This window comes from Diabrotica undecimpunctata, chromosome 8 (genome assembly GCF_040954645.1).
Source record: "Diabrotica undecimpunctata isolate CICGRU chromosome 8, icDiaUnde3, whole genome shotgun sequence".
Lineage (NCBI taxonomy): Eukaryota > Metazoa > Arthropoda > Insecta > Coleoptera > Chrysomelidae > Diabrotica > Diabrotica undecimpunctata.
In genome coordinates this window covers 2,306,576-2,334,041 of record NC_092810.1, presented here as the reverse complement: position 1 = coordinate 2,334,041, position 27,466 = coordinate 2,306,576, and the positions used below count along the sequence as shown (strand labels likewise).

The 27,466-nt window shown below is 33.7% G+C and overlaps 2 protein-coding genes across 2 annotated transcripts; one reads left to right on the top strand and one right to left on the bottom strand.

Annotated features, from left to right (window-relative positions):
- Nucleotides 1–332: 332 nt before the first annotated feature.
- Nucleotides 333–13,701, bottom strand: LOC140449159 (neutral alpha-glucosidase C-like). The gene is made up of 15 exons (XM_072542308.1): nucleotides 13,631–13,701; nucleotides 12,952–13,041; nucleotides 12,663–12,896; nucleotides 7,544–7,715; nucleotides 7,241–7,461; nucleotides 6,949–7,150; nucleotides 6,508–6,832; nucleotides 6,203–6,447; nucleotides 5,889–6,146; nucleotides 5,598–5,832; nucleotides 5,290–5,477; nucleotides 2,051–2,161; nucleotides 1,849–1,967; nucleotides 1,367–1,449; nucleotides 333–520 (listed from the first exon to the last, which is right to left on the bottom strand). Exons 1-15 carry the CDS (start codon nucleotides 13,645–13,647, stop codon nucleotides 402–404), a joined length of 2,619 nt encoding a protein of 872 aa, XP_072398409.1. The 5' UTR covers nucleotides 13,648–13,701; the 3' UTR covers nucleotides 333–401.
- Nucleotides 13,702–15,792: 2,091 nt separating this feature from the next.
- LOC140449157 (neutral alpha-glucosidase C-like) lies at nucleotides 15,793–26,398 on the top strand. Its single transcript, XM_072542306.1, has 15 exons — nucleotides 15,793–15,873; nucleotides 18,672–18,761; nucleotides 18,819–19,052; nucleotides 19,216–19,378; nucleotides 19,802–20,022; nucleotides 20,122–20,323; nucleotides 20,464–20,788; nucleotides 20,849–21,093; nucleotides 21,163–21,420; nucleotides 21,490–21,730; nucleotides 21,828–22,015; nucleotides 22,246–22,356; nucleotides 22,435–22,553; nucleotides 25,748–25,830; nucleotides 26,254–26,398. Exons 1-15 carry the CDS (start codon nucleotides 15,857–15,859, stop codon nucleotides 26,370–26,372), a joined length of 2,616 nt encoding a protein of 871 aa, XP_072398407.1. The 5' UTR covers nucleotides 15,793–15,856; the 3' UTR covers nucleotides 26,373–26,398.
- Nucleotides 26,399–27,466: the final 1,068 nt, after the last annotated feature.

The following is a 27,466-nucleotide window of genomic DNA, read 5'->3' as shown; positions in this document are numbered from 1 at the left end:
CACGATCCAGCTCTCCAAACAAACCCTGAGTGCCGTTCGCACAGTTTCACTTATTTTGCTTGCCTTATCTCCACCTCCAGTAGTTTCTGTTCCCAGTTTTCAAACCCCTTATAATGGTAGGCCCCATGTGGTAGTACGCTCTAAATGGTAGGAAGATCGCCATCCTAATTTGTTGGATAAATGTCTGTTTAATCCTACCACGTTGTAATTTAAAATATTTATCAGATATCCTGCATGGCGACGTTAGATTCACAATAGGGGTTGTTGCTGACCCTCAGATAATACAGCGCTAATATAGAAGAAGCTTCAAAAATATTTTAAAATAAAACAAATTAATTTTTATAATTTTTATGGTAAAACATGAAAAAGCTCATATATTATTGACAAAATACTACATTAGATTAAAATCTAAGTTCTAAAGTTCCATTTCCCTCTCTTAGTGCTTTGACTATATTAATTTCATGAAGAGGAGTTCCACCTGCGGTTTTCGTAAACATTGTCTTCTTGATTTGCAGTTCACCTAAAAAATAATGAAGATTAATAAAAAATAGGCATATTTTTACGTTTTAATTGAATAAATACATCTTTGATTTGAAAGTAATTCACCACAGCAAGTGTCATTTTAGATATTTTGTTTGTAGGGAGCACTAGAAGGCTCTCTCTTCAGTCCTGGCCGCCCAGATGGACAAAAATCTCCGTATCTAGTCATTCCTTTGAACTCATGCATAGGTCTTTTGCATTTTTCGGTAATTTGGTCGACCCATCTTGTTGGGGATCTTCTTCGTGATCTTGCCTTCCACTAGAGGGCTAGAAGACAGGAATAACCTAAATACTAATGCCTTTAATTTTCATTTTACATCTGGTTGGTTCTTTGCTGCATACTATTGTTTTTAGCTGAGATAAGATTGTTATATTAAATTGTTTTGCTTTAATGTTAAAGCTGTGGACCAGCCTTTGCAGACTATCTTTATCTTGGACTATCAATATTGCGTTGTCTGCGTAACGGAGTATTTTCATTTCTTTGTTTCCCATTCTGTATCCTCTTCTTTTGTTAATGCTTTTGATGATTTCATCCATGATCAAATTAAAGAGCATGGGGCTTAATGAATTTTCTTGTCTTATTCCGCTGTCTATTTCTATGGGTTCTGTAAGTTGTCCATCTATTCTGACTTTAGTTGACCATTTTGTTGTTTTGGTAGATGTTTTTGATAGTTTTCATAATCTCTCTTTATAGTCCAATATAAAGACGAAAAATAAACTTTTTAAATATGCGAGTGATTGCTTAAACTGTTTTGGTGACGTGGAATCTTCCTATTTGATTCCTCAGTTTATTTTAACGGTTATTAAAAACAAAAGCAAAACTTACCTGTTTCAGAATAGAGTAATTCATGTACTACAACTTTGGTGAAAAATACGATGATGCTTTGATCAGGTACTCCGCTTATTGTCCTGTAAGAGAGAAATAATTTCTATAAATATATAACTTAAAAAATCTTTTAATCTTATAGTAACAGCGTATCAAGTGCTACGTGGACTTTGTGGCCTAAGGAGTACTTTGATTATTACATGTACCAAAACTAAAGACACTTGAATTATTTTTACTAAACTGTGAGTCTATAAAGTATGAACTCAGAAGAACTAAGCTTAGAAATATTTTAATCTAAAGTAAAAGCCACACTTAGAATGCAGTGCAGGTGAGATACGAGTTAAATAGCTCAAAAAAATCTTGAAGGTACATTACTTCATTACATTACTACATATTACAATTATGAACGATATTAAAAATTCTGGTCCAATAGCCTGGTCTTAATCTGGTTTGGAAGATATTAAAAGCACAAGAAAACTCACTTTATCAGCAACTTTTCAGATTCTGGAACCCATTCGGCTTCACTATAATAGTAGTTCTTCTTTTGGTAATTGAAGCTGTACAAATCGTCTTTGTATAGACGACCCTTAGCTGAATTCCTCTAAAAATCAAAAATTACTTACAAAAATAATCTTACCAAATTATAGTACATGGAACTAAAATATCTATCTTTTATTTACTTACTCTATCGATGTTGACATATACCGAGTAGAAGTCATCCTTGGCCTCAACTATTGATTTTCGAGGGGTATCAAGGTTGAAGATGATGCTTCCAGCTCTGTAGAATACTGGCGACTAAAAAATTAAATAGAATTGTATACATTAAAAATAAGATAAAAAAAAACGTATAAATATTAATTTTTTGGCTCGTATTTAGCTTTAAGCATCAGTTTGTGGAACATGTATACAAGGTTCAATATTGCATGATTTATGTCTAAATTACAGATAATTTATCCGACCATCTTCTCTGGAAGTAACTGTAGGTCCCGGTGTGTAACAATACAACCTTAGCTTGATAACACGATACATTATACAGGGTGAGTCATGAGGAACTTTACATACTTCTACCATATGTAGAGTCCCTCAGGGAGCATATCATGTGGCCACTAAATAATGTCAACTCCTCTTCTTTATTAATTAACAGGGTGATTTGTGTAATTGACCATTTATTTCATTTTACTGTAGTGTTTATACGGCTCATTTGATTTTTTTAATTTTTGCATGATACAGTACACTACTATCAAGCATTCGACTGGTATTAGCTAAACTAAAAAATTCCAGGACTGGCTTTGGAAAAACTAATTTAGGGATTCGTATTAAATATTACACCCTGTATAAATTTTTTTTAAAATGCAATAAGTGATTTTCAAACTACATAAATAGCCAATGAAAACGACATATGCGACAATGTTGTCGCACTTTTATTAAATTTTTAGTGAACGATAAAATCTTACCAAAAATAGAACAACCATAATGAAGTATCAAATTATAAGGTATTAATTTAAACAAATGTTATAAATTTCAAACATTTTAATTAAAATGAGTTCCTACAACATAATCTAATACGTAGAAAATTAACATCTTTACTGTCACTTTGTATTATCTCTATGATAGAATCAATTGTTTTTCAATTTTAAATTTTTACTCATAGATCGTATTGGGGCATTATTTTCGATAAATAATAAATTAAATTGATTAAAAAGTCAAACCTCTTGTATGTGTTAGTTTTTGTTGATTGTAAATGATTAAATTGATATATCATGATGATCATATAAAATGATTTTATATCAAATCAAAATACATTGCATCAACTGTACTAAATAAAAATAAATCTAAAAAAGTTTAAAATGAAGGTTGGCGTTGACCGTTTGACGTTTATTGATATTTTATACCCATTGTCATTATTGTCATTATCAATTGTTATTTATGTGTACAAGAATACATATTTCTTCTGTCATATCTACGTTAAGTACATTGTGTTAGTTTTGGTAGAGCTTTTGTTACTTTCGTTCAAAATGCCACATCAGTTTTCGACCACAGAATATGCAGACATTATATTATGGATTCTGTAATGGGAATGGTAGGGCTGCTAGTACAGAATATCGCAGGAGATTTCCTAATCGTCGAACTCCCAGTCATCCAACATTTGGGTCAGTTTTTAATTATTTGCGAGAAAATGGCACTTTTCCTAGTGGAACAACAGAGCGACATGTAGACGAAGCTCAGGAAGATGACATTATGGACGCCGTTACTATGAACCCTACAATAAGCACTAGATAAGTAAGTCGAGAACTCAATGTTACTCAATCAAAAGTAAGTAGAGTCTTACAAAAAAATAATCTATACCCATATCACATTCAAATGGTTCAGCGACTACATGCTGGAGATGAGATCGATAGGTTGGAATTTTGTAGATGGATTAACAATAATCGACCAACGCTATACAGGACACTATTTACAGATGAAGCCCAATTTACCAGAGACGGGATAAATAATTCATGAAATTCACATGTGTGGGCAGAAGAAAATCCCCATGCTATTCGAGAACGTCCTTCTCAGTTAAGGTTTTCGGTTAACGTGTGGATTGGTGTCATAAATAACCAATTAGTAGGTCCTCACTTTTTTGATGGTCCTTTAACAGGACAGGTCTATTTGAACTTTCTACAAAATATTTTGCCTAATTTGCTTGCCAACGCGAACGTTGCTATCCGAGGGATGTATTTTCAGCATGATGGGGCACCCCCACACTTTTTACTGGCAGTGAGACAACATCTCAATAATGTTTATGGCAACAGGTGGATAGGACGTGCAGGTCCTATTTCGTGGCCTTCAAGATCCCCTGATTTCAATCCCGTTGATTACCATATTTGGGGACGATTGAAGCAACTAGTTTACGCAGTGAATATTAATAACCGACAACAATTAATTGATAGAATTATACATTGTTGTAATACTATTAGAAACGATCCCCAGAGTATCCGTAATTCAATACGTCAATTAACAATTTGGCAACAAAAATGTGTACAGGCTGCAGGGTTCCATTTCGAAAATCTATTTTGAATTATTTTTATTTTGTTACCATTATTGTATCTTTTCCAGTTCTAATTTATGGGTTTATCATAACTATGTACATATTTTTAGTTTTTTTTTTTAAATTGTTCTTCGTTATTGTTAGTAGTTACTGTTTTTTGTTGTGCAGTGACTCAGTTTATCATTTCAATTAAAATGTTTGAAATTTATATCATTTGTTTAAATTAATTACCTTATAATTTGATACTTCATTACGGTTGTTCTATTTTTGGTAAGATTTGATCGTTCACTAAAAATTTAATAAAAGTGCGACAACATTGTTGCATATGTCGTTTTCATTGGCTATTTATGTAGTTTGAAAATCACTTATTGCATTTTAAAAAATATATATACAGGGTGTAATATTTAATACGAATCCCTAAATTAATTTTTCCAAAGCCAGTCCTGGAATTTTTTAGTTTAGCTAATACCAGTCGAATCCTTGATAGTAGTGTACTGTATCATGCAAAAATTAAAAAAATCAAATAAGCCGTATAAACACTACAGTAAAATGAAATAAATGGTCAATTACACAAATCACCCTGTTAATTAATAAAGAAGAGGAGTTGATATTTTTTAGTGGCCACATGATATGCTCCCTGAGGGACTCTACATATGGTAGAAGTATGTAAAGTTCCTCATCACTCACCCTGTATACCGTCATCTTTCATAACAGCAGATTTCAAATGGTTGTACTGTTGTTCTCTTTTACTTCAATAAAAAAGCTGTAAATTATAATATTAGAAATATATCAAAAGCTCAAAAACTGAAGGTTTATGTTTGCCAGCATGTATCAGGATCTTTTTACGTTTAGACGTTTTTTCATCACTTTTAATAGATCAGAAACTACTTACGCTATCGATGTCGACTTCGACCTGCTCAACTAGCCCAGCTCTAAATTGGGAGAATTGGTATTTATCAACTCTATACCAGAAGTCGGTGTTTTTGTCAAAGGGATCAGTGTCAGAGTAGCCACCAGGGAAATAGACTTCAACTGATTTTACACCAGGTTTGGTGACAGCAACTGACATTATATCAGTACCTAAAGAATAATCGATTTAGTATCAGAATTAATAGTTTCTGGTGAGAGGAAAACAAGAAAAAGTTATAAAACTTATTACAAATGAAATAAATATGATGGTAATAATATGGTACAACTAACCAATCATTGTTTGAGTATCTCTGTCATTAATTCCTGGGTATTGATAGTAAAGTGGACTGATGATAGGATCTCCTGTAACTGTGTGTTCATAGAAGAGGGTGTAAATTGTTGGAATATGTCGATAACGTAATCTTAAGGCACTTCTGATTACATCTTGAACTTCTTTAGAAAATAGATATGGCTCACGTCGTGTAAAACTGGAGTGTCCTCTAAAGAAAGGAGTCCAAACTGCTCCCTAAAAAAAATTGTTGCTTTTTAAAAGGCGTTCAAGGTGCAGCTTCAGATATTTACCTGATACCATCTTTGTAAAAGTTCGTCGGACGGATCGCCGACGAAGCCTCCGATATCAGCTCCACACAATACCATTCCCAGCACATTGGCGTTCATGCATTCGGAAATGGAGTTGGCAAAGTGTTCCCAGGTTGCGCTGTTATCACCGGTCCACATAGCGGCGTATCTTTGGGATCCCGCGAAGTTGGATCTAGTTAGAACGAAAGGACGTTTCTCATTTTTGTCTCTAACCATTAGACCTTTGTGAGTAGATTTTACCTAAAATTAGGAGTTTAATAAATGTTTTAATGATACTACTTAAGAGAATTACGTACATGAAGAAGACCGTAGACATTATGAATATCTCCGTGTTCGACACCTCCATAATGTTGCACCTCCCATGGCATAGTCTTTTCGGTACTATCATCAAACACAGCAGGTTCATTCATATCGTTCCAGATGCCAGCCAACGTTGGAGTACTCCCATTGAATTTTTCAAAAGAAAACCACGTTGAATAATAATCAGCGGCTTCAGGGTTCAAATAGTCGATCCAACTGGATGCTCCAGGCCAACAATCAGCTAGCCACAAACATAAATATAGATATTACGATACACCAGTAGTGTAATTTCACATCTTACCAACATATTCACTTCCATTTGCCCATTTGACGAAATATTTGCCTTTAGCTCCGGCGTAGACGTCGTAATCATCGTCGACTTTAATGTGGGGATCGGAAATTGAAACGCAGACCCTTCCAGTTGCAGAAATGTTTTGTTGTAGTTCAACCGGATCAGTAAATGTGGTGTGGTTCCAGTGGAACCATTTGTAGTCGTCTGTGTGGTCTCCGTCCAGCCAAATGGCATCAAAGGGGAAATCGTTTTCATCCATGAGAGCTACTACGTCTTTTACGTCATCTTGAGATATGTAGGAATATCTGCATTGATGGTAACCGAGTGCCCAGATCTAAAAATTTATCAGTTATATTTAAAACAATAAATCTTTAATTGTTGTGTATGTATTTGTCGTGACTCATTGATTTAGATACAGTAATTGACTTGATTATAAAATGTTTAAATTACCTGAGGTAAATGGGCTTTGCCCGTTAGTCCTGTGAACTGCCTAACGATTTCTTTGGGGGTAGGACCTAGAAGAATAAACAGATCAAATGCTGCTCTCTCCACGATGAAATAAACTGATGGGTCTTTGTCGTCTGATCCAGAAGAAGCGTCTATCCATTGTTCGGCCGCGTTGTGAAGGAAGATACCAGAGGTTTTATTTTTACTAAAACACAACGTGATTCATTATTTCAATATATTTTTAATATGTTATGAAACTGTGAAGGTTTAATATAGATATCGCTTAAATACTTACGAATGACCGTACACCACTGGTCTGGCTCCATACAGGGCCATTGGTGAATTGGCTTCGTAGCCCCAAGAATCAGAATTTCTAAGACGAAGGGGATCTCCAGATTCAGCTGTACCGTTGTTGGTGTCTCCCAAAGCCAAATTCCAGGCGTGGTCCAGTAGCCCGTATAGTCTATCAGCTTCAGGAAAGTCTGCTTTGAAAGTAAATGCTTTACTATCATCGGTCTAAAAAAATAATACAACAAATTAAGCTGGATTTAGAATAAATTGACATATTTTTGTATAATGCTAAAATAGGTTAACTTACGCTTTCATATACTAATCTTTCGCCATCTAAGACAACTTGTTTCAATCCTTGGTAGTAGAAAGTTATAGTTAGTGGTGGTCCAGCATTAATAATCACTTGATAAGGAATAGAATCGTCTTGAGGAGTCACTAATAGGCTACCATCTGTGCCATCCAAAGTGTCACTTACCAATCTGGGAAATTAATGATAGATGGGTAGAAATTAGAGAAGAGGTGTGTAAAATACTACGACAAATAATTGTAATATTTTAATAGTTTTTGTGGTCATAAGAAAAATAGTGTTACAGCAGCCTTGCTACGCTCCTGATCAAACCGGAGAAGCATTGAATCTGTAATGACGTTAAGATAATACCACAGTTTTGGAACTGTTTCGAAGAGTAAGGCGAACTATTATACAGGGTGAGTCATCACTAACGAGACGGAAGATTACAGCGAAACGGTAAAAGATTTTAAAAAAATTAAAATTTATAATCGGTAAGATAGTTTCGAAACAACTTCAGATTTCTGCTTTAATCTGGAGCCTTCTAAAAATTGCAAGGCATAGCCATACGTTGATAAAGATGTTAATAGAGACATGGGGAATCTAAAATTTGCATTCCACGACATGTCTCGTCAACTAAGCAGAAATCCTTAACGAATTTGTTTCTTGTACTCATACAGAGTAGATCCGAATAAAATGAAAAAGACAGAAAAGATTTGATTTCACGTTCAAAGCGTCTATGTATCTGTTGATACGTATTTCGACTTAATAAGTCTCATCAGAACAGTTATTCATAGCCGTTCTTAACGTGAAAAATAATCTTCTCTGTCTTATTAGGAAGCAATAATAAAATGGCTTCGTTATGGACGCAATAGCGACATCTGATAGAAAAATCGGTAAGATAGTTTCGAAACAAATTCAGATTTCTGCTTTAATCTGGAGCCTTCTAAAAATTGCAAGGCATAGCCAGACGTTGATAAAGATGTTAATAGAGACATGGGGAATCTAAAATTTGCATTCCACATGTCTCGTCAACTAAGCAGAAATCCTTAACGAATTTGTTTCTTGTACTCATCGCTATCGTACTGTCGCTATTGCGTCCATAACGAAGCCATTTTATTGTTGCTTCCTAATAAGACAGAGAAGATTATTTTTCACGTTAAGAACGGCTATGAATAACTGTTCTAATGAGACTTATTAAGTCGAAATACGTATCAACAAATACATAGACGCTTTGAACGTGAAATCAAATCTTTTCTGTCTTTTTCATATTAAAATTTATAGTTTGAAGGTTGATAAGCGCTACACTTATTTTAAAATTATTTTAAAATATACAGGGCGTCCCAATAAAGTGCGGCGTATCAAAGTTATATTTTTTCTTATGGGACACCCTATATTTTATTGCATTTTCTCATTTTCGGCAAAAAATAAGGTATAGTTTCATAAGACTTCCCTATACCTATGTACAGAGTGTTCTGAGTTATGTGGAATATTCTTAAAATGTAAAGCTTTAAACGAAGACTCATTCCTAACTTATTTAGGAAATTTTAATAAAATTGGTTATACATCTAAATAGTTGGATATTGGTTGAATGTATTTCATGATTAATTATTAAACATTTATTTACAGGGTGTTCAAAATTTGCATTATTGGATTATTAAATGTGTAATATAAGGCTTATTTCAAATAGAATACCCTGCATATTAATGAATTATTATATTAAAAAAATTTTCCACTTTCGAATGGTATATGGATATCCTATAACTAGGAGTGATAGATTTTGCGTAATTTAAAATTTTCTTTTTGCTTTCAAAATATTTATAGTTGTTACTCTCGATTTTTAAACCCGCCATTTTGACATATTTGTTATAAATGAAACCAATGTAGTTGTGAACAAATATGTATACTTTATAATTTTACTTGCTGATACACAACGAATCAGAAAGAATTTTAATAAAACAAATAATACAAAATAATACAAAATAAACCACAACTTACTATATTATAATTTTTTTTAAGAAGACTCATTCTCGACTTATTTAATTATTGATTATTAAACGTTTATTTACAGGGTGTTAGAAACTTAGTTTCAATTTTGGATTATTCAATATCTAATATGAGGCTTATTTTAAATGGAACACCATGGATATTAATTAACCGTAAAAAAAGTTTCCTCTTTTGAATGGTAAAAAGATATATCCTCTACTTAAGTTTCATAGTTTTTGCGTAATTTACAATTATTTAAACTCTTCATCGGTATATTGATTTTAAAACAAAAGATATAGTTAGTTAATGTCATTGTATGACATTCTCATTTTCTGACATTACGGTCTGGTAATTGTCAAAATATAAACATGTGTGTCTAATATGTCTAATATTTAACTTTCATTGTTCCTAAAAATGAAGAATTATCCATAAGAAAAAATATAAGTTTGAAACGCCGCGCTTTATTAGGACACCCTGTATATTTCAGAGTAATTTTAAAATGTAGCCTTTATCAACCTACATACTATATATTTAAAAAAAATTTTAAATCTTTTACCGTTTCGCTGTAATCTTCCGTCTCGTTATAGTGTATTTCTATGTATGAGAGAGTAATAAACAATAAATTATGTATGCAAATCCCTAAACTGTTGATACGGGTGACTCAATGAAAAACAGATATTTGTCAACAAGTTTACAGAAGTATATAGGAAAACAATTTTAAATTGAGTATGACCACCAGGTATAAAGGTTGGAGCAGAATAGAATACAATAGTTGTGAGGATTACTAATCCCTAAATAAGGTTGCCAGTGTCGGAGTGATGGAGGTTAACAGGTACTAATGAATTTGCAAGAAATGTAAGATGTTTATTTTATTGGTTATATATAACCAATAAAAGTTTAATAAGTACCTACCTATTTGCAAAATAAAGTTTAATTCTATAGATAAAATAAAACATTTTATTTTATCTATTTGCAAAATAAAGTTTAATTCTTTGCCTATTTGCAAAATAAAGTTTAATTCTTTAGATAAAATAAACCGTTTTATTTTATCTGAAATGAGTGCATTCCACGAAGTAAGGGTTTCAACAATCAAACATTTAATTCTTTAATTCCAGGAATCTACGACAGTAATTGACTAGATAATTACCTTCTAAACTTATTCCACAGAAAATGTGATAGTGGGTTTTTCCATTTTGTATATAGGAAGGTCCAAGTGGCGTATTCAAAATTCTTAACCGTTCACTAAAAGTAGGTACTTCAGTTGCAAGGTGAAGTTTATTGTGTATACTAGTGTTATGGAAAATTTGGAAGTGCCGTGTAAACGCCGAAAAATTGGTCCTCTAACAGTTAATAAAAAAACATTAATATTTAATTGTTTTAAATCATTTACAGACAAACGTTTATGTGAAAGTGTTGATGAGACCGTTGAGTTAGTTAGCAGTACACTTGGTGTTGGGAAATCTACGATTTACAGAGTTATTAAAGAAGAGAAATGTGGTAGTTTTCAAATGCCACGTAATGCTCCAGGGAAACCAAAATTTCAAATAGAATATCATTTTAAAAATGGACTTCGACGGAAAGTGCATGAATTCTTCTTTAGACAAGAATTTCCAACATTGGATAAAGTTCTTGTCTCAGTTCGAGATGATAAGGATTACCCAGCAATGAGTCGAAGTACGTTATGGAAACTTTTAAAAGAAATAGGCTTCCGCTGGAAAAAGAATCCTAGAAAGTCTATTTTATTAGAAAGAAGCGATATTGTCATATGGAGAAGACATTTTCTAAGAACCATAAAGGAAATGAGAAACCAAATAAGAAAAATATTTTATCTTGATGAAACATGGATCAACGAGGGTCATACACCAAATAAATTTTGGCAGGATGAAGCTGTTACAAGTCAAAGGCATGCTTTTGTAAATAACTTATCTACTGGTTTAAACCCTACATCAGGAAAGGGACGCAGGCTGATAATAGTACACATTGGCAGTTCAGACGGTTTTGTTGAAGGTGGTTTATTAACTTTTGAATCAACTCGTACCGGTGACTGCCATGAAGACATGAACGCTGATGTCTTTCAAGAATGGTTCGAACAAATGATAGATCTTCTTCCTAAGAACTGTGTAATAGTAATGGATAATGCAAGTTATCACTCCAGACTTATAGAAGGACTGCCCACAACCAAGTGGTTAAAAAAAGACTTGCAGAATTGGCTGAGTTCAAAAAATATTACTTACCATCCCGAATCTATAAGAAAGGAACTTTATTCGTTGTGTGCCCTTCATAAAGAAAAATTTAAAAAATACGAAATTGATGAAATTGCCAAAAATCGTGGAATGACAGTACTTAGATCCCCACCATATCATTGTGAATTAAACCCGATTGAACTGGTATGGGCACAGATAAAGAGTGAAGTTTCAAGAAAAAATACCACTTTTAAAATTCATGATGTTAAACAGTTGTTTTTGGAGGCCGTAAATAATGTAAAACCTGAAAACTGGGCAAAGGCAGTAAATCACACTATTAAAGAAGAGGAAAAAATGTGGAAGCTGGACAATATTACTGATAAAATGATCGAGCCAGTTATTATAAATCTTGGTTCTGAAAGTTCATCTTCTGAATCTGATTTGGATTTGTAACAAGTAGCTGTAAGTTTTATATTAATATTTTTATTCATCTATTTAACATACCTTAGACGGTTTTAAAAACTCTTTTTCTCTTGTGTAATTTTTAAAAATTAAAAAAAAATGTGAATTTTTTAAAACCCTTTTTAATGTAGGCCAGTCAGTTCTAATATAGTGTGTGATAAAAGAGGTCACTTTTGTTTACATACACATAACACTTTATAACACTGAAATAATTCATTTATTTTTTACAATTATTCAAAATAATTTTTCAATTAATCTTGAGCACGCCCATGGAGTGGTCGGAACCATTATTAAAATTATGCTAATTACTCTCTCGTTCATAAAAATAAACTATAGTGGTGACTCACCCTGTATAAGGCAATTAGACTTGAAGGAGTATGGAGGAATGAATATATTTGTACGGTTAATTAAATAAAAGTTATTAATTTACCTTGTTATACTGTTAGTTTTAGAAGACTTTCAATGAGTTAAAACAAACAATACAATAGTCAACCAAATTATTCACTTACGATAACTCTTTCAGTTCTTCGATGATGACGATATCTCCAAGTTCAAATCTTTTACTATTTGAGTCCTCAACCTTAACCCTTATTTTGTTGCCTACAAACATAGAGAGCAGTAGGTTCAAGTTGTTGCCGTTTTCGTTCTTTAAAGGTACCGTCAATATGTTGTCTTTAATAGATGAAGAATAAACATCGGCTGCATATTTGGTAGTATCATCGACGACATAGTTACGGAGACGTCTGAAATATCGTTTTTAATAAGAAAAAGTTGAACGGGAGAATTTGTTTTACTTACTTGCAAAATGGTCGTTCTGAACAACTTTTGAAGATTGTGTTGTCAACTGCTGTGGTTGTGGTCACCAAAACAACCAAAAATATGGCGAACCTGCAAGTGCAAATATGAAACATAATAACTTTTCAAAAGCCTTTTTAAATCAATAAAACATACTTAAAATAGTGTTAATCAGATTCAAAGGTTTGGAAGCCCTCTAATAAGCCGCTCTGATGTGTCCTGCTAACCGAGTCGTAGAGGCACTATATGAAAAATCAAATTTAACCTGATATTTCTGTATATTTAGAAGTTATTTTTTACTTTCGGATATAATTTTTATGTGATCTGCAAATGTCCCTTTTAAGATTTCTGTAAGAATTTAAAAAAAAAAAGTTTTACACTTACTTTCATATTTGTCAAGATCAATTTTATAGGATATTATGATGCCTATATTTCAGTAATCTGGACTTTTGTAATTGTACATGAGGAACATACCGATCCTTGCTCAAAAAAGGACTTTGAATCCAACTGTTGACACCAGCCAATCAGAGCAATATATTATTAACAAAAAACTATTGACTATTTACGATAAAATAATACTCTATTAAAAATATTAACTTCAGTATATTTTTGCGATATTTATTTTGTTTCTAAAGGCAAGATTTGTGCCTCTAAAAGCATTATATAATAAACAAATACTCACCTTATCATCACTACCATAAGAAGTACACCAATTATGATTTACTGACACTGATCTATAACATGTAGATATAAATATAACTCTTATCCTATTGTTTAAATTATCATCAACCACTTGACTTTTATCACTATATTAAGAAGATCAGCTGACGCAAAACAATAATTACCACTAACAACAAACAATTAATTTTAAAAAGCATATGAAAGATATCAATAAACTTATGATTGCTATTTTGGTTTCTTCATATTTATCTACATCTGAGGAGAGTTTTAGGTGAGAAAAATTGTCTTAAGTTGATGTTAAAACTTGAATTATTTATTGGCGTTTGAAGAGAATCCTTTGTTTCCTAATTTTCTCTGTTATTATGCATTTTCCATACAGATCTTTAATTGTTTTATTTTTCCTCTTCCGTATTTCTAGCTTATTTCCTTCTTATTTATTTAATATCCATAATTCACAGCAATGATTTACTACTGGACACATTACTGTGATACATAGCTTTACACCTTTTTCATGTTCTTTTGATTTTTCCTTGATGCTCTTCATTACCATTTGTGATAATAACCTCAAAATTATCAAATTTGCTGACTTGTTCGAAACAATATCGTTCGAACAAACTTTTTAATCGATACTCTTCTGCAGGAAGATATGCTCCTGTAGTGATCCTTTCCCAAGTTAACATGTTCCTTTTCTAACTTGGTTGGACCATACTGAAGACGACCAATAGTCAGAAATACGTATATCGGTGGTCCACCAACAGAGATGGTTCTCTTTACCAGGAAAAGAAGAATCACGGGGTTAATATCCCCAAGGATTCTAAACTACAGTCTAAATTTTTCTGAGGAGGTGAAGTACCTTGGTATTACCCTTGACAGGAAGTTAACATGGAACTCACACTTAGATGGTAGAGCTAAAAGAGCATATATTGCCTATGAGCAGTGTCGACGAACGATCGGACGCACCTGGGGCCTTTCGCACAGGGTGATCGCCTGGGTCTACACTGCTGTCATTAGGTCAATTCTAACTTACGGAGCTATTGCTTAGGTACCAAAAGTGCTACAGGCAACAGCGATTAACAAACTAAACCATATTCAGCGGAAGGTTTGCGTAAATATAACAGGTGCTATGAAAATAACACCAACTGCTGCAATGTAGTTGGTCATTGGCATCACGCCTCTAGATATATGTCAAAGAGGTGGCGCTAGTGACAATGATGCGACTGCGCTCAGCTGTTGCAAACCTTGATGTAGGAATGGGAAAATTGAGAACTCGTTTATGGCGGGGAGAGCTGGATGCGCTACGACCGCTACAGACAGGCTGCGACTCAATTGAATCAAAGTTTGTCTTTAACAAACCCTACAAAATCAAAACAAGACAGTATAGGGAGATAAACGTCGACGAGTCCTGACCCACACCTGCCCACATAAGAGAGATGTCTCCTGGTGACTTGTCCACCTTTAAAGAGTACCTTTTTGACCTCAGTTGAATAACATATTGCAAAAGCTACTTCAAAAATCACGGGATTTTAATTCTTCTCTCTCTATATATTCTAGAAAGTGTTTGCTTAATTTGTAAACACCTTCATGTTTTTCCAGCAAAACCTAATCATGACTACTCCACTAGAAATTCAAGCTTTGATGTGCTTTACCGATCCCGTCCACTGAGTTAGTAAAGAAATCTATATTATATTCGGCAAAAAAACCATCTCCCTTTACAACTTAAATCTACAACTTCTTTCCTTAAGTTCCGTATATTGACAAAATGATATCTAGCTGAAAGAACATATTATTCAATATCATTCAGCTCTAACTAGTTGTTTCCTATTTCCCAAGTAAGATTGAAGCCAATTCAAAGAAATATCTCGAATTCTGTAGAAATATATTTTTTTTATCAAAATGTCGTGATTTACACAATCAGAAGCTTTGGCATAGTCACAAAAAACAGTGGCAGTATAAACATGATTGTTTAGTGCTTGATAGACCTCATGTAGTACAGAAAACTGGTACATTTATTAGACAAAAAGCCGAACTGACTGTAATAAAATGTTGTTTTTTCGAAAATAATTGTTTGTTGTTACTATTATATTTTATTGTTTTGCATCAGCTAATCTTCTTAATATCGTGATAAAAGTCAAGTGGTTGATGATAATTATAACAATAGGATAAGAGGTAGTCATAATTATATTTATAGGTAGGATCATTGCCAGTTAACCTAAGTGGTGTACTTCTTATGGTAGTGATGATAAGGTGAGTATTTGTTTATTTTGTAATGGTTTTAAATTGACAATTCTTGCCCATAGCAACAACTTTAATATCACAAAAATATATTACCGTACTCAGTAAGTTACTCAGAGATAGGTAGTGGTCACTTTTTACTAATAACTAAAATTAAAGAAAAATCTAAGAATAAAAAATAAGAACAAGCCTTAAGTTCAGCAAAAATTGAACAAGAAACTTTAAAAATATACAAAATAGCAGGAAAAAATTAGAAGAACAATACAAAATAGTACTGGAAGCAAAATTGATAACACTGGCGAAATCAACAAGAAAATAAAAATAAAATAGAAGTAAAAATAAAATGAAACTTGGGAAAGATAAATGGAAAATATACATAAATAACAGAATAAGAAAACAGAACAAATAAAAAAAAAGAAATAAGTAGAATTTGGCGAAAAAAATTTAGTAAAAAAAATCAAGAACTCTTTTATATAACACTAGACTTCTTTAGAAACGAAAAGACACTAAATATAAATTACATAAAGGAAAAAAAGAAATCATTAATGACTTGCATTAATTTTGCTTCAAAATGTTACCTATAGGAGCAAAATGGAACTTTTGGATCTTTTTAATAACCCTCATTAAATAGTTTTAAATAGTAATTGTGCAATTTAAGATAGGGGAAGAAAAATGAATATAAGTATAATTAACATACACGTCCCATCCGAGAAAAGATGATAAAAAAACCTATTCTACGAGCAACTGACGGATCAATCTGAGCATCTATCAAAACACTATATAAAAACAGCAATCGCTGATTGCAATGCAAAGTGGGAAAAGAAGCTATGAATAACATAGTAGCTGGAATACATACCAAGCATTATAAATAATAATGGCTAAAAGCTAATCAGTTTTGCGATGGAAAAAATATGGTAGTGAAAAAAATACATTAGGGAACCTGGATGTTTCCTAATTGAAGGATGGTTAACCAGAAGAAGTATGAAAGAAGGTGAAATGGATTTACACAATTTTTTGGTTAGAGCTATATGTGAAATGGTGCAAAAAAATAACGAAATGACAAAAACAAATTCAAGGAGAAAAAATCGATATATCTCGGAAAGACGAAGAGAAACTGGGAATAGAGTAAATTTGGCAAACTATACTCAGTGACATTAGAAGTGTTACACCCAGAAGGAATAATTTCTTGAACTTAATTTTTTGGCAACATAATGACTATATTTAAAACATGCTATGATAACAATACCAATCTTTAATCTTTTCTACTTTTTGTAAAAATAAAGTTTTATCTTTACATTTTTTTGTGAAGAGACCGATTTGTAAAAACCGGTTCGTATAGAAATTTTTAATTATTATTCCTCAGTCTAAATTATATTCAATGTAAGAAAATGCCTCGAGTTCGAAGATACCAAAATTACCACTATGTTAGCGATTTTGAGAGGGGTAGAATTATTGCGTATAGAGATATGGGTTTGTCATATCGCAAAGTTGACCGCCGTGTTAATTGTACGGCAATGACGGTTAGCGTGTCTGCTTTGTGTGGACAAACGAAGGTAGAGGAACACGAAGAAGACCAACTGGTCAACCGAGGCGTACCACAGAGCATCAAGATAGGCGCTTTAGATTACTGGCTCTGCGATACCGTTTTGCTACTACGCGTCAAATTGCTGACCAATGGTTTGGATTAGTAGGTAGACCTGTTAGTATGCGTACATTATACTGTCGCATTCGAGCCTTTGGACTGGTTTCATTCCGCCCACGACTAGTGCTTCCTGTGACTGTGGACCACTGTCATCAACGTTTGAATTGGTGCAGAGAACGGCAGCATTGGGTGGCATAATGGCGTAATATAGCATTCAGTGATGAATCACGATTCTGTTTAGGAATGCATGATAGTTGCTAGCATGGTAAGACGCCGTCGTGGAGAACCACGAGATACCGGGTTTGCTGTTGAGAGGCATGTACACAGGACAGTTGAAGTAATGGTTTGGGGGGCTATTGCCTATGGTAGCCGATCACCACTTGTATTTATTCGAGGTAATATGGCAGCTGCGCGTTATGATGATGACATCTTACAAACCACTTTAGTGCCTTATCTCGACGGCCGTCAAGACGTCCTTTTTCAGCAAGACAACGCGTGTCCCCGTATTGCTCGTCAAACTATGGACTTTCTCCAAGAAGCTGGCGTTAATGTTTTGTCGTAGCCGCTCCGTGCTCCGGATTTAAATCCTATCGAACATGTATGGGATATGATGGGAAGGAGAGTGTCCACTTTGCACCTTCCTCCACAGACTCTGGCACAGTTAATACATGAAGTTCAAGTTGTTTGGAACGCGGTGCAACAAGCAGACATCGATCATCTCATTTTGTCAATGCCTAGACGTATACAGGAGTGTATTCAGCTGCGGGGTCGCCACACACATTATTATTTTTTTTTTGATTACTTGTTAATAAACATTCTTGACAACGTTATCGTTTCATTTTTGATGTAAATCTACCATATTGCCAAAAAATTAAGTTCAAGAAATTATTCCTTCTGGGTGTAACACTTCTAATGTCACTGAGTATATAATAGAGCCAGTTATTGTAGAAAATGATAAATTATTTTTACAAAAGAGCCAAACGAAAGCAAAGAGGAATTTGTATGATGAAGAATGCTTTAAAATAGCAGTGGAAATGCAGTAATTAAAAAGAAAACACCCTTTAACAACTATTGACAAAATAAGATAGAAGAAAAACAAAGAAATATAAAAACATATATTTTTAATTTAAATACACTTTTGAACCGATAACTTATTTTATATTTGCAGGTACGCCATACTAGTAGCTATTTTGGCATCCACAGCCACAGCCGCTGACAATCCTGTGTTCAAAAAATGTTCAGAACGACCATTTTGCAAGTAAGTATAACAAATTCTTTCGTTCAACTTTTTTTTTTATTAAAAACGATATTTCAGGCGTCTCCGTAACTATGTCGTCGATGACAATTCCAAATACTCAGCCGATGTTCATTCTTCATCTATCAAAGACAACATATTGACGGTACCTTTAAAGAACAAGAATGGCGACAACTTAAATCTACTGCTTTCTATGTTCGAAGTCAACAAAATAAGGGTTAAGGTTGAAGACCCAAATAGCAAAAGATTTGAACTTGGAGATATCGTCATCATTGAAGAACTGAAAGAGTTACCGTAAGTTCGTGATTTGGTTGATTATTTTCATATTGACTACAAAAACTATTAAGGTTAAGTTATATTAGTTGTTTGCCGTCGATAAAATGTACTACCGTAGTATTTTACAAAGCTATAAAGCTCTTACTGCCTAATTTGTACTTACCTATCATTAATTTCGTAGACTGGAAAGTGAAACTAAAGATGACAGCCTAATCGTGACACCTCAAAATAATTCTTTCCATTACAACGTTGTTATTGCTTCTGGACCACCCCTTACTGTAACCTTCTACCACCAGGGAATGAAACAAGTAATTTTGGATGGCGAACGATTAGTAGTTGAGAATGTAAGTATACTTTTTTGTATTATCAAGCTATGATAGTAATTCTCTGACGAAAAAAATTAAAATGTCAAGAAAAAAAGGAGGCTTGCTGGTAATTTGCATAAAAAAGAACACAAGAAGCCTTTGAAAAGTATAAGAGACACATGAACTAGTAAGAAAGAAGAAGACAAAACAGTGGAAAAAATTCTTTAAAGAAATCTAATACGACTTTTACAGATTGCATAAAGAGATGTGGAAATTCATAAGAGGGCAAAGAACGGAAATGCAAGATCTGATAATACCTCATCAATATGTGAAAAAATCATCGATTTGACGTAAACATCTTATACAGGTAGATTAGACAGGTAAAAATCCAAAGTTTTACCTTAACTACGCAAAAAAACATGTAAATTTCTCAAAATCGAATAAAATTTGTTTGTTTTTTAGACCGGCGAAAGTAAAGCATTTACTTTCAAAGCGGACTTCCCAGAAGCGGATAGACTATATGGCCTAATGGACCACGCGATGAATTTGGCGTTGGGCGATACGAACAACGGTACCGCTGAATCTGGAGATCCGCTCCGTCTAAGAAATTCTGATCATTGGGGCTATGACGCCAACTCACCAGTGGCTCTTTATGGAGCCAGACCAGTGGTGTATGGGCATTCGTAAGTATCGAGTTGATTGTTATAATAAAACTTCACAAATTCATAACTATTATAATAATATAAATATATATTGAACTAATTAATCATGTGGTGTTTTAGTAAAAATAAAACCTCTGGTATCTTCTTGCACAACGCAGCTGAACAATGGATAGACACATCTTCTGGATCAGATGACAAGGATCCGTCGGTTTATTTCATCGTGGAGAGAGCAGCATTTGATCTATTTATCCTTCTAGGACCTACCCCCAAAGAAATCGTTAGGCAGTTCACGGGACTTACAGGCAAAGCACATTTACCTCAGGTAATTTATATAAATTTTATTCAAAAATAACAGAAATTTTCATTAAAGATCAAACGCTTTATCTAAATCAACTACTTACGATAAATTTATACAGAACAATTAAAGAACTGTAGTTATAAAGATACATGATAAATTTTTAGATTTGGGCACTCGGGTACCACCAGTGCAGGTTTTCCTACAGATCTCAAGATGACGTAAAAGACGTCGTAGCTCGCATGGATGAAAACGATATCCCTTTTGACGCCATTTGGCTAGACGGTGACCACACAGACGGCTACAAATGGTTTCACTGGAACCACACCACATTCCCTGATCCCGTTGAGCTACAACAAAATATTTCTGCTACTGGTAGAGTCTGCGTTTCAATTTCAGATCCTCACATCAAAGTCGACGATGATTACGATGTTTATGCTGGAGCTAAGGGCAAATATTTTGCCAAATGGGCAAACGGAAATGAATACGTTGGTAGGATTTGAAATTAAATTATCCATGTATCATAAATTTTACATTTCTATATATGTCTAGATTATTCTTGGCCTGGAGCATCCAGCTGGATCGACTATTTGAACCCTGAAGCCGCTGATTATTATTCAACATGGTTTTCTTTTGAAAAATTCAACGGTAGTACTCCAACGCTGGCTGGAATTTGGAACGACATGAATGAACCTTCAGTATTTAATGATAGTTCTGAAATGACCATGCCATGGGAGGTACAACATTATGGAGGTGTTGAACATGGAGATATTCATAACATCTACGGTCTTCTTCATGTAAGTAGAAATTGTTTATGAGATATCTTTGAGCAAATATTATAACATTTATTAAACTTCTAATTTTAGGTCAAATCTACCCACAAAGGTCTGCTGGACAGGGACAAAAATGAAAAGCGTCCTTTCGTTTTAACCAGGTCCAACTTCGCGGGATCCCAAAGATACGCCGCTATGTGGACCGGTGACAATAATTCCACCTGGGAACACTTTGCCAACTCTATTTCGGAATGCATGAATGCCAATGTGCTGGGAATGGTATTCTGTGGAGCTGACATCGGAGGTTTCATCGGTGATCCGTCAGACGAACTTTTACAAAGATGGTATCAAGTAAATATCGGCAAATATATATTTAACTCAATGTGAAGCTGTTTTGTAATTAATAAAAAAAATTTCTAGGGAGCAGTGTGGACTCCTTTCTTCAGAGGACACTCCGACACAATGAGCAAAAGACGGGAACCGTATCTATTTCCCAAAGAAGTTCAAGATGTTATCAGAAATGCTTTAAGACTACGTTATCGACATATTCCAACTATCTACACCCTCTTCTACGAACACACAGTTACAGGAGATCCTATTATCAGTCCACTTTACTATCAATACCCAGGAATTAATGACAGAGATACTCAAACAATGATTGGTAAGTCGAATCATATGCTTACGACCATATTTACATTCTTTTTGATTCATTATCTCCAGAAACTATTAATTCTGGTAATAAATTCATTATTCTTTAGGTGCTGATATAATGTCAGTTGCTGTTACCAAACCTGATGTAAAATCGGTGGAAGTCTATTTCCCTGGTGGCTACTCTAACACTGATCCCTTTGACAAAAACAACGACTTCTGGTATAGAGCTGATAAATACCAATTCTCCCAATTTAGAGCTGGACTAGTAGAACAAGTGGAAGTAGACATCGATAGCGTAAGTAATTTATATTACAAGTAAAGTGATTCTAATAAACGCCAGCAAACACAAACCATGTCAATGTACGACTCACCTTTTATTCTTTTTATCGCTGTTTTAGAATCTTTGGATCAATTACTATGCCATCTATGTTCTATCACACTTTATTTCTTAGCTTACAGCTTTGCTATATATGTTTTCTATAGATGATTCCCTAATAACGTATACAATTCCATTTAATTTTTTAGTCGCCAGTGTTCTATAGAGCTGGAAGCATCATTTTCAATCTTGATACTCCCAGAAAATCAGCAGTTGCGGCCAAGGATGACTTCTATACAATATATGTCAGCATCGATAGGGTAAGTAAATAAAAGATAGATATTTTAGTCTCGTGTGCTACAACCTAGTTAGACTATGAACTTATTTTTGGTTTTTAGAGAAATTCAGCTAAGGGTCGTCTATACAAAGACGATTTGTACAGCTTTAATTACCAAAGAGGGAACTACTTCTATAGCGAAGCAGAATGGCTTCCAGAAACTGACAAGATGGTGATAACGTAAGTTTTTTTTATGTTTTTATATAAAAAAAAGCATTTGAGCATGGCGACTATGTTTCGAGGAATTCAAATGACGCTTATGAAGTAAACAGTTAAAGGTACTGTGTAAATAGAACTACAACTCATCCTTAACTGCTAATCCCGACTCTGACGCTCTAATACAATATCTCATAAAAAGATGTTTTTTGACGTATATTTCAATCGTTTCGCATCCAACATCTACTAACTATCTTTTGATCTATTCTTTCTCTTTTCACTGTGCTTAAACAATCTAAAAACAGTTTTGCTGTTTGTATATGAGGTGTCAGAGGGAACACAATCATAGTTCACTTTTGGTCGAAATTGAGATGATGAAGTTTTCTAGTCATGAATACATATTACTTTCGGATGATACGGAGTAAAAGGGAAAAACATTTATAGTCCTTTTATAACAAATGTTAAATAAAACGGTGTACTGGGGAAGAACCATAATAGTCCGCGCGCTGCGAGGAAATAATCGTCAGGGTCCGAAGGCGCTCCCTCTCTGTCTCAACAGGTCGGGTTGGATGCATCATTTCTGTGATTCTCTCTCTTAGTTTAGCGACTTCGTTAGTGTGTTCTAGTTTGCCAGTTGATTCTATTTGAGCAATAGTATAGTAGTGAGTACATACTGATTAAAATGAAAAGTAGTGGTAGCGATTGTAGTGATGTAGATGTGGTTACTGCTGCTAAAAAAAAAGAAGAAAAACAGGCCGTTTTTGTAACGTTATGAAACTTCTGAGAGCCACCACTCATGAAATAGAGCCAGATTGCAAGTGCCACCGTTTTCGAACGCCAATAAAGCCGAAAGGCGACGCATTTTGACTCAATTTAATGAACTTAATGAAGAAAATCGCATTACTCCCAGAAAAAAAGTAAGAAAACTTATCTCCCTGAAGAACTCAACATAAGTTACATACTATGTACTTAGAAAAAAATCTCGATAATAAATTATCGTAACAAGTTTCTCGAAATTTTTAAAACAAAGTTTAATAATGAATGCGGTTTTCCTAGGAAAGACAACCGTCGCTACTGTGACACTATAAAAAGTGTATAAAAAGAAAATATCGAAAATTGTCGTCAGAAAAAATCGATACCGAAGCCATAACCATAGAGTTCCAAAAAAATTTACCAACCCCTAATGTGACCTCAAACGATGTCTACTATAAACGCCAACTTAATTTTATAAGCTTTTAATGTATGCTTCTACCCCTGTTTTCTATACGTATGATGAATCGGTAATTATCGGATTCATCACTTTGTGTATAACGTACTGTCATCTCAGGTTTAAAATTTGATAATATTTTGCGACTCTTGTGGAGGACAAAATCAAAATTACACAGTTTTTCGATTCCTTTCGACATGGTTAAAAGATGTAGGAATATCGAACAATCGGTATTTTATTGACTTCAAAAAGGCCTTTGACTGAGTAAACCATGACCAACTTATAGGTGTCTTGCACCAGGTGGGAATTGATGACCGAGATCCCCGTATTATCAAAAATTTGTATTGGCATCAATGTGTAAACATACGAATTGGACACAACACGATAGAAGTAGTGGAAATACGACGTGGAGTGAGGCAAGGATGTATTCCCCCCCCCCCCCAATTTTTTAACATCTACTCCGAATTTATTTTCAAAGAAGCCTTAGTTGAAGATACAGGCAATAAAATCAACGAAATTAATGTCAACAATCTCAGATATGCAGACGATACGGTACTTATTGCCTCCAATGAAGAAGACCTACAACGACTGAAGCATATGATGAATATGGGCTAAAACTTAATACTTCTAAGGAATAGAGGAATAAAGGTATGGAATAGAGTTAGAAAGAGTCCACAATATTACGTATTTGGGCGCAAACGTTAACGATAACTGGGATATAAATAAAGAAACAAGAATACGCATTGAAAAAGCCAGAGCCGCCTTCTATAAATTAAAGAAAATTTTAATTAAGCAGATTAATACGCTGCTACATATTCTCCACATTGCTGTATGGTATGGAGAGCTGGACCCTTACAGAGACATTAATGAAAAAATCGGAAGCCTTTGAGATGTGGATTTATCGACGAGTATTGCAGATAAGTTGGGTTGGTCGAATAAGAAATGAAATAGTTTTACATCGAATGAAAAAGAGTACAGAAAAAAAAAGATTAAATATTCGAAAGTTAAAATATTTCGGTCATGTAGAGAGACATCCAGAGATGAATAACCTTTTACATCTCTTAATACAGGGTAAGATCGATGGAAGGAGTGGCCCAGGCCGAAGAAGAACATAATGGCTCCGAAATCCGGGAATGGTATCAAGAGACCACCGCTAATTTATTTAGAGCCGCCTTAAATAAAGTTATTATCGACAATATGATCGCCAACGTTCGATAATTGGACAGGACACCGAAAAAAGAAGAAAAGAAGGAAGTTACTAACCACAATCATCCCGAAGTTTTGTACAACGGCCCACTTCCGGTCAAAGCTGCCAAGTTACAAGGTCTTCTCCAATTGACCAAATATTTGGAAAACGTAAACTCTAGAAAGTTCTACAATGATTTACAAGATACTTAACAGGAGGGAAGTTCGGAGAAAGAAAGATTTTGTGACGCAGAAGCTTGAAGTTACTGGGAAGAACGTTCATGTTCCATGCCGGCACACTCAATTTTTTGTATGACGTTTCGCAAATAAAATATTTTTTGTTTTCTCTTGATTTTTCCTCTGTAAACATGTCAACGTACCACTGAAAAAATTGATACGGTTTAGTTAAAACAATTTGAAACATTAAATTTCGATTTCCGCGAAAACTGTTTTTTGTGGACTTTTGTGGATTATTGTTCCCGCTGACTCCTCACATTGTTTTACTTTTTTTCAATTCTCTATTTCTCTTTTTTTTTCCGTATCAAAATATATGTTTTTGCCAAATAATAGTAATTGTCGAATTCATCTTCTATAAAATAGGTTCATTTATTGACTGAGCTGATTTAATTTTGCCGATAAATGTGCTTTACGGCATTTAATTCCGGATTGTAGCTGTACGTTCCGTGGCCGGCCGGTTCGGCTAAGTGCGCGCGAGTAATACATTTAAAAGAAACTACGTGCTTTATACGGTTATACTTTGAGATTAAAAGATTAGCTGGCTTTTAAGTAACGTATGGAAATTAAATTGCACATTTCTTTCTTACAGGACAATAAGCGGAGTACCTGATCAAAGCATCATTGTATTGTTCACTAAAGTTGTAGTACATGAATTACTCTATTCCGAAACAGGTAAGCTCTGTTTTTATTTTTAAAAATATTAAGAAATCATTCAATTAAACTAGGAAGTTAACAAAGGAAAGTACAACGTTACCAAAACACATTCAGCAATCATTTAAAGACATCTTAAAAAAAATATATTCGGAGAAGATCGATGTTCTTGGCTGATTACGTATATAGAAGTGTTATTTTTGATGCATTTCAATAAAACAACAATATTTCACTTAGCAATGTACAAAATCTTAAAACTTGTCTGAATAATTTATTTGTATACTGAATTGCTATATGCAGATTGTTTAAAATAGAAAAACCTGCCTCTTAGGTCAGAATATACAGACCTTCTAGCTTCCTAATGTTCTAAATGAACAAAATAACTTTTAAAAATATAAATGTAAGAAGTTAACTATTTTTTTATTAGTTTTTATTATTTTTTAGGCGAACTAGAAATCAAGAAATCAGTGTTTACGAAAACTGCAGGTGGGGCACCTCTTCATAAAATTGATATCGCCAAGGCATTACGAGATGGCAATGGAACCTTAGAACTTAGCTTTTAATAAAATATAGTATTCTGTCTATTTTATGTAAGCGTCTTTTATTTTTTACCTTAAATCATAGAAATTAACTCTTTTCATATAAAAGTACTTATTTTATAAAGTTAATATGTATTGAAAATCAACATCTTCATCAAAAAAGCAGAAAAAATACTCTACAGTGTTTTTAAACAACCTAAATTTATCTGGATTGCCATCACATCGGCTTCAGCTCAAAATTATATTGCGAAGAAACTCTAAGGATAAAATGGATAAATTAATTTAATAACTTCCACCAAAAACTAAAATTCACATTGGAAGTTGAAAAAAATTGTCAAATAAATTTTTTGGGCCTGACTTTACATAGAATAACTACTTCATCGTTCACCAAAAAAACCTGGTCGTCGAGTCCCAAAATTCCTTGTCCCAAAGAAATCTGTAGTTATCGGCCTCACCAACAGAGCTGTCAGATTATCTAATCCTATCAATAGACCTCAGACCGTAAGAAAAGCATTTAATTCATACCCACATCACCTCATGGAAAACACTTTCAAGTCACGAATAAATAAATTTTACAATAACAATAAAAATAACATCGTAAAGAAGAATTATATGTCTGTTGCCTATATAAAATGGCTATCAGAACACACTTACACTTGCTTATAAAGGGCACAATCTTTTAAAAATGAAATTTACAAAACTAAAAACGAAATCCACTCAATTAAAAAATCAAATGTCGTATATGAAATTGCCGGCTCAAATTAAGATGGGGTATATATTGGACAAACCAGTCAACTTTTTAACTTAAGAATACTTTTTCACAAATATTACAATAAAAATCAATAGTCCTCACAAAAGATGAAAACGAAAAGGAACATAAATTTGATTGTGACAAAACTAAGATCTTAAAAACTGAATAGAACAGAAAAAAGTCATGGACTCCTAGAGTCTATAGAAATTAAAAATATATATATTAATGCAATAAATGCGTGTAATGACTTAGTGAGTCTCTCTTACGCTATTACTAGTATTTTAATTTTGATGTTAAATTGTGTACTTTTTCGCAATCGTCTTACATTTTTGGTTCGTCAAAAACTCTTTTTAAACCTTATTATATT

Excerpts from the sequence above, each read along its gene's own strand:
- LOC140449159 (XM_072542308.1), bottom strand. Across the intron at positions 1,968-2,050 it reads TATATGTCAACATCGATAGA|AGGAATTCAGCTAAGGGTCG; the intron begins GTAAGTAAATAA and ends TTTGATTTTTAG. Across the intron at positions 1,450-1,848 it reads TCTGAAAAGTTGCTGATAAA|GACAATAAGCGGAGTACCTG; the intron begins GTGAGTTTTCTT and ends TCTCTCTTACAG.
- LOC140449157 (XM_072542306.1), top strand. Across the intron at positions 21,094-21,162 it reads ACATCTACGGTCTTCTTCAT|GTCAAATCTACCCACAAAGG; the intron begins GTAAGTAGAAAT and ends TTCTAATTTTAG. Across the intron at positions 21,731-21,827 it reads AGATACTCAAACAATGATTG|GTGCTGATATAATGTCAGTT; the intron begins GTAAGTCGAATC and ends ATTATTCTTTAG.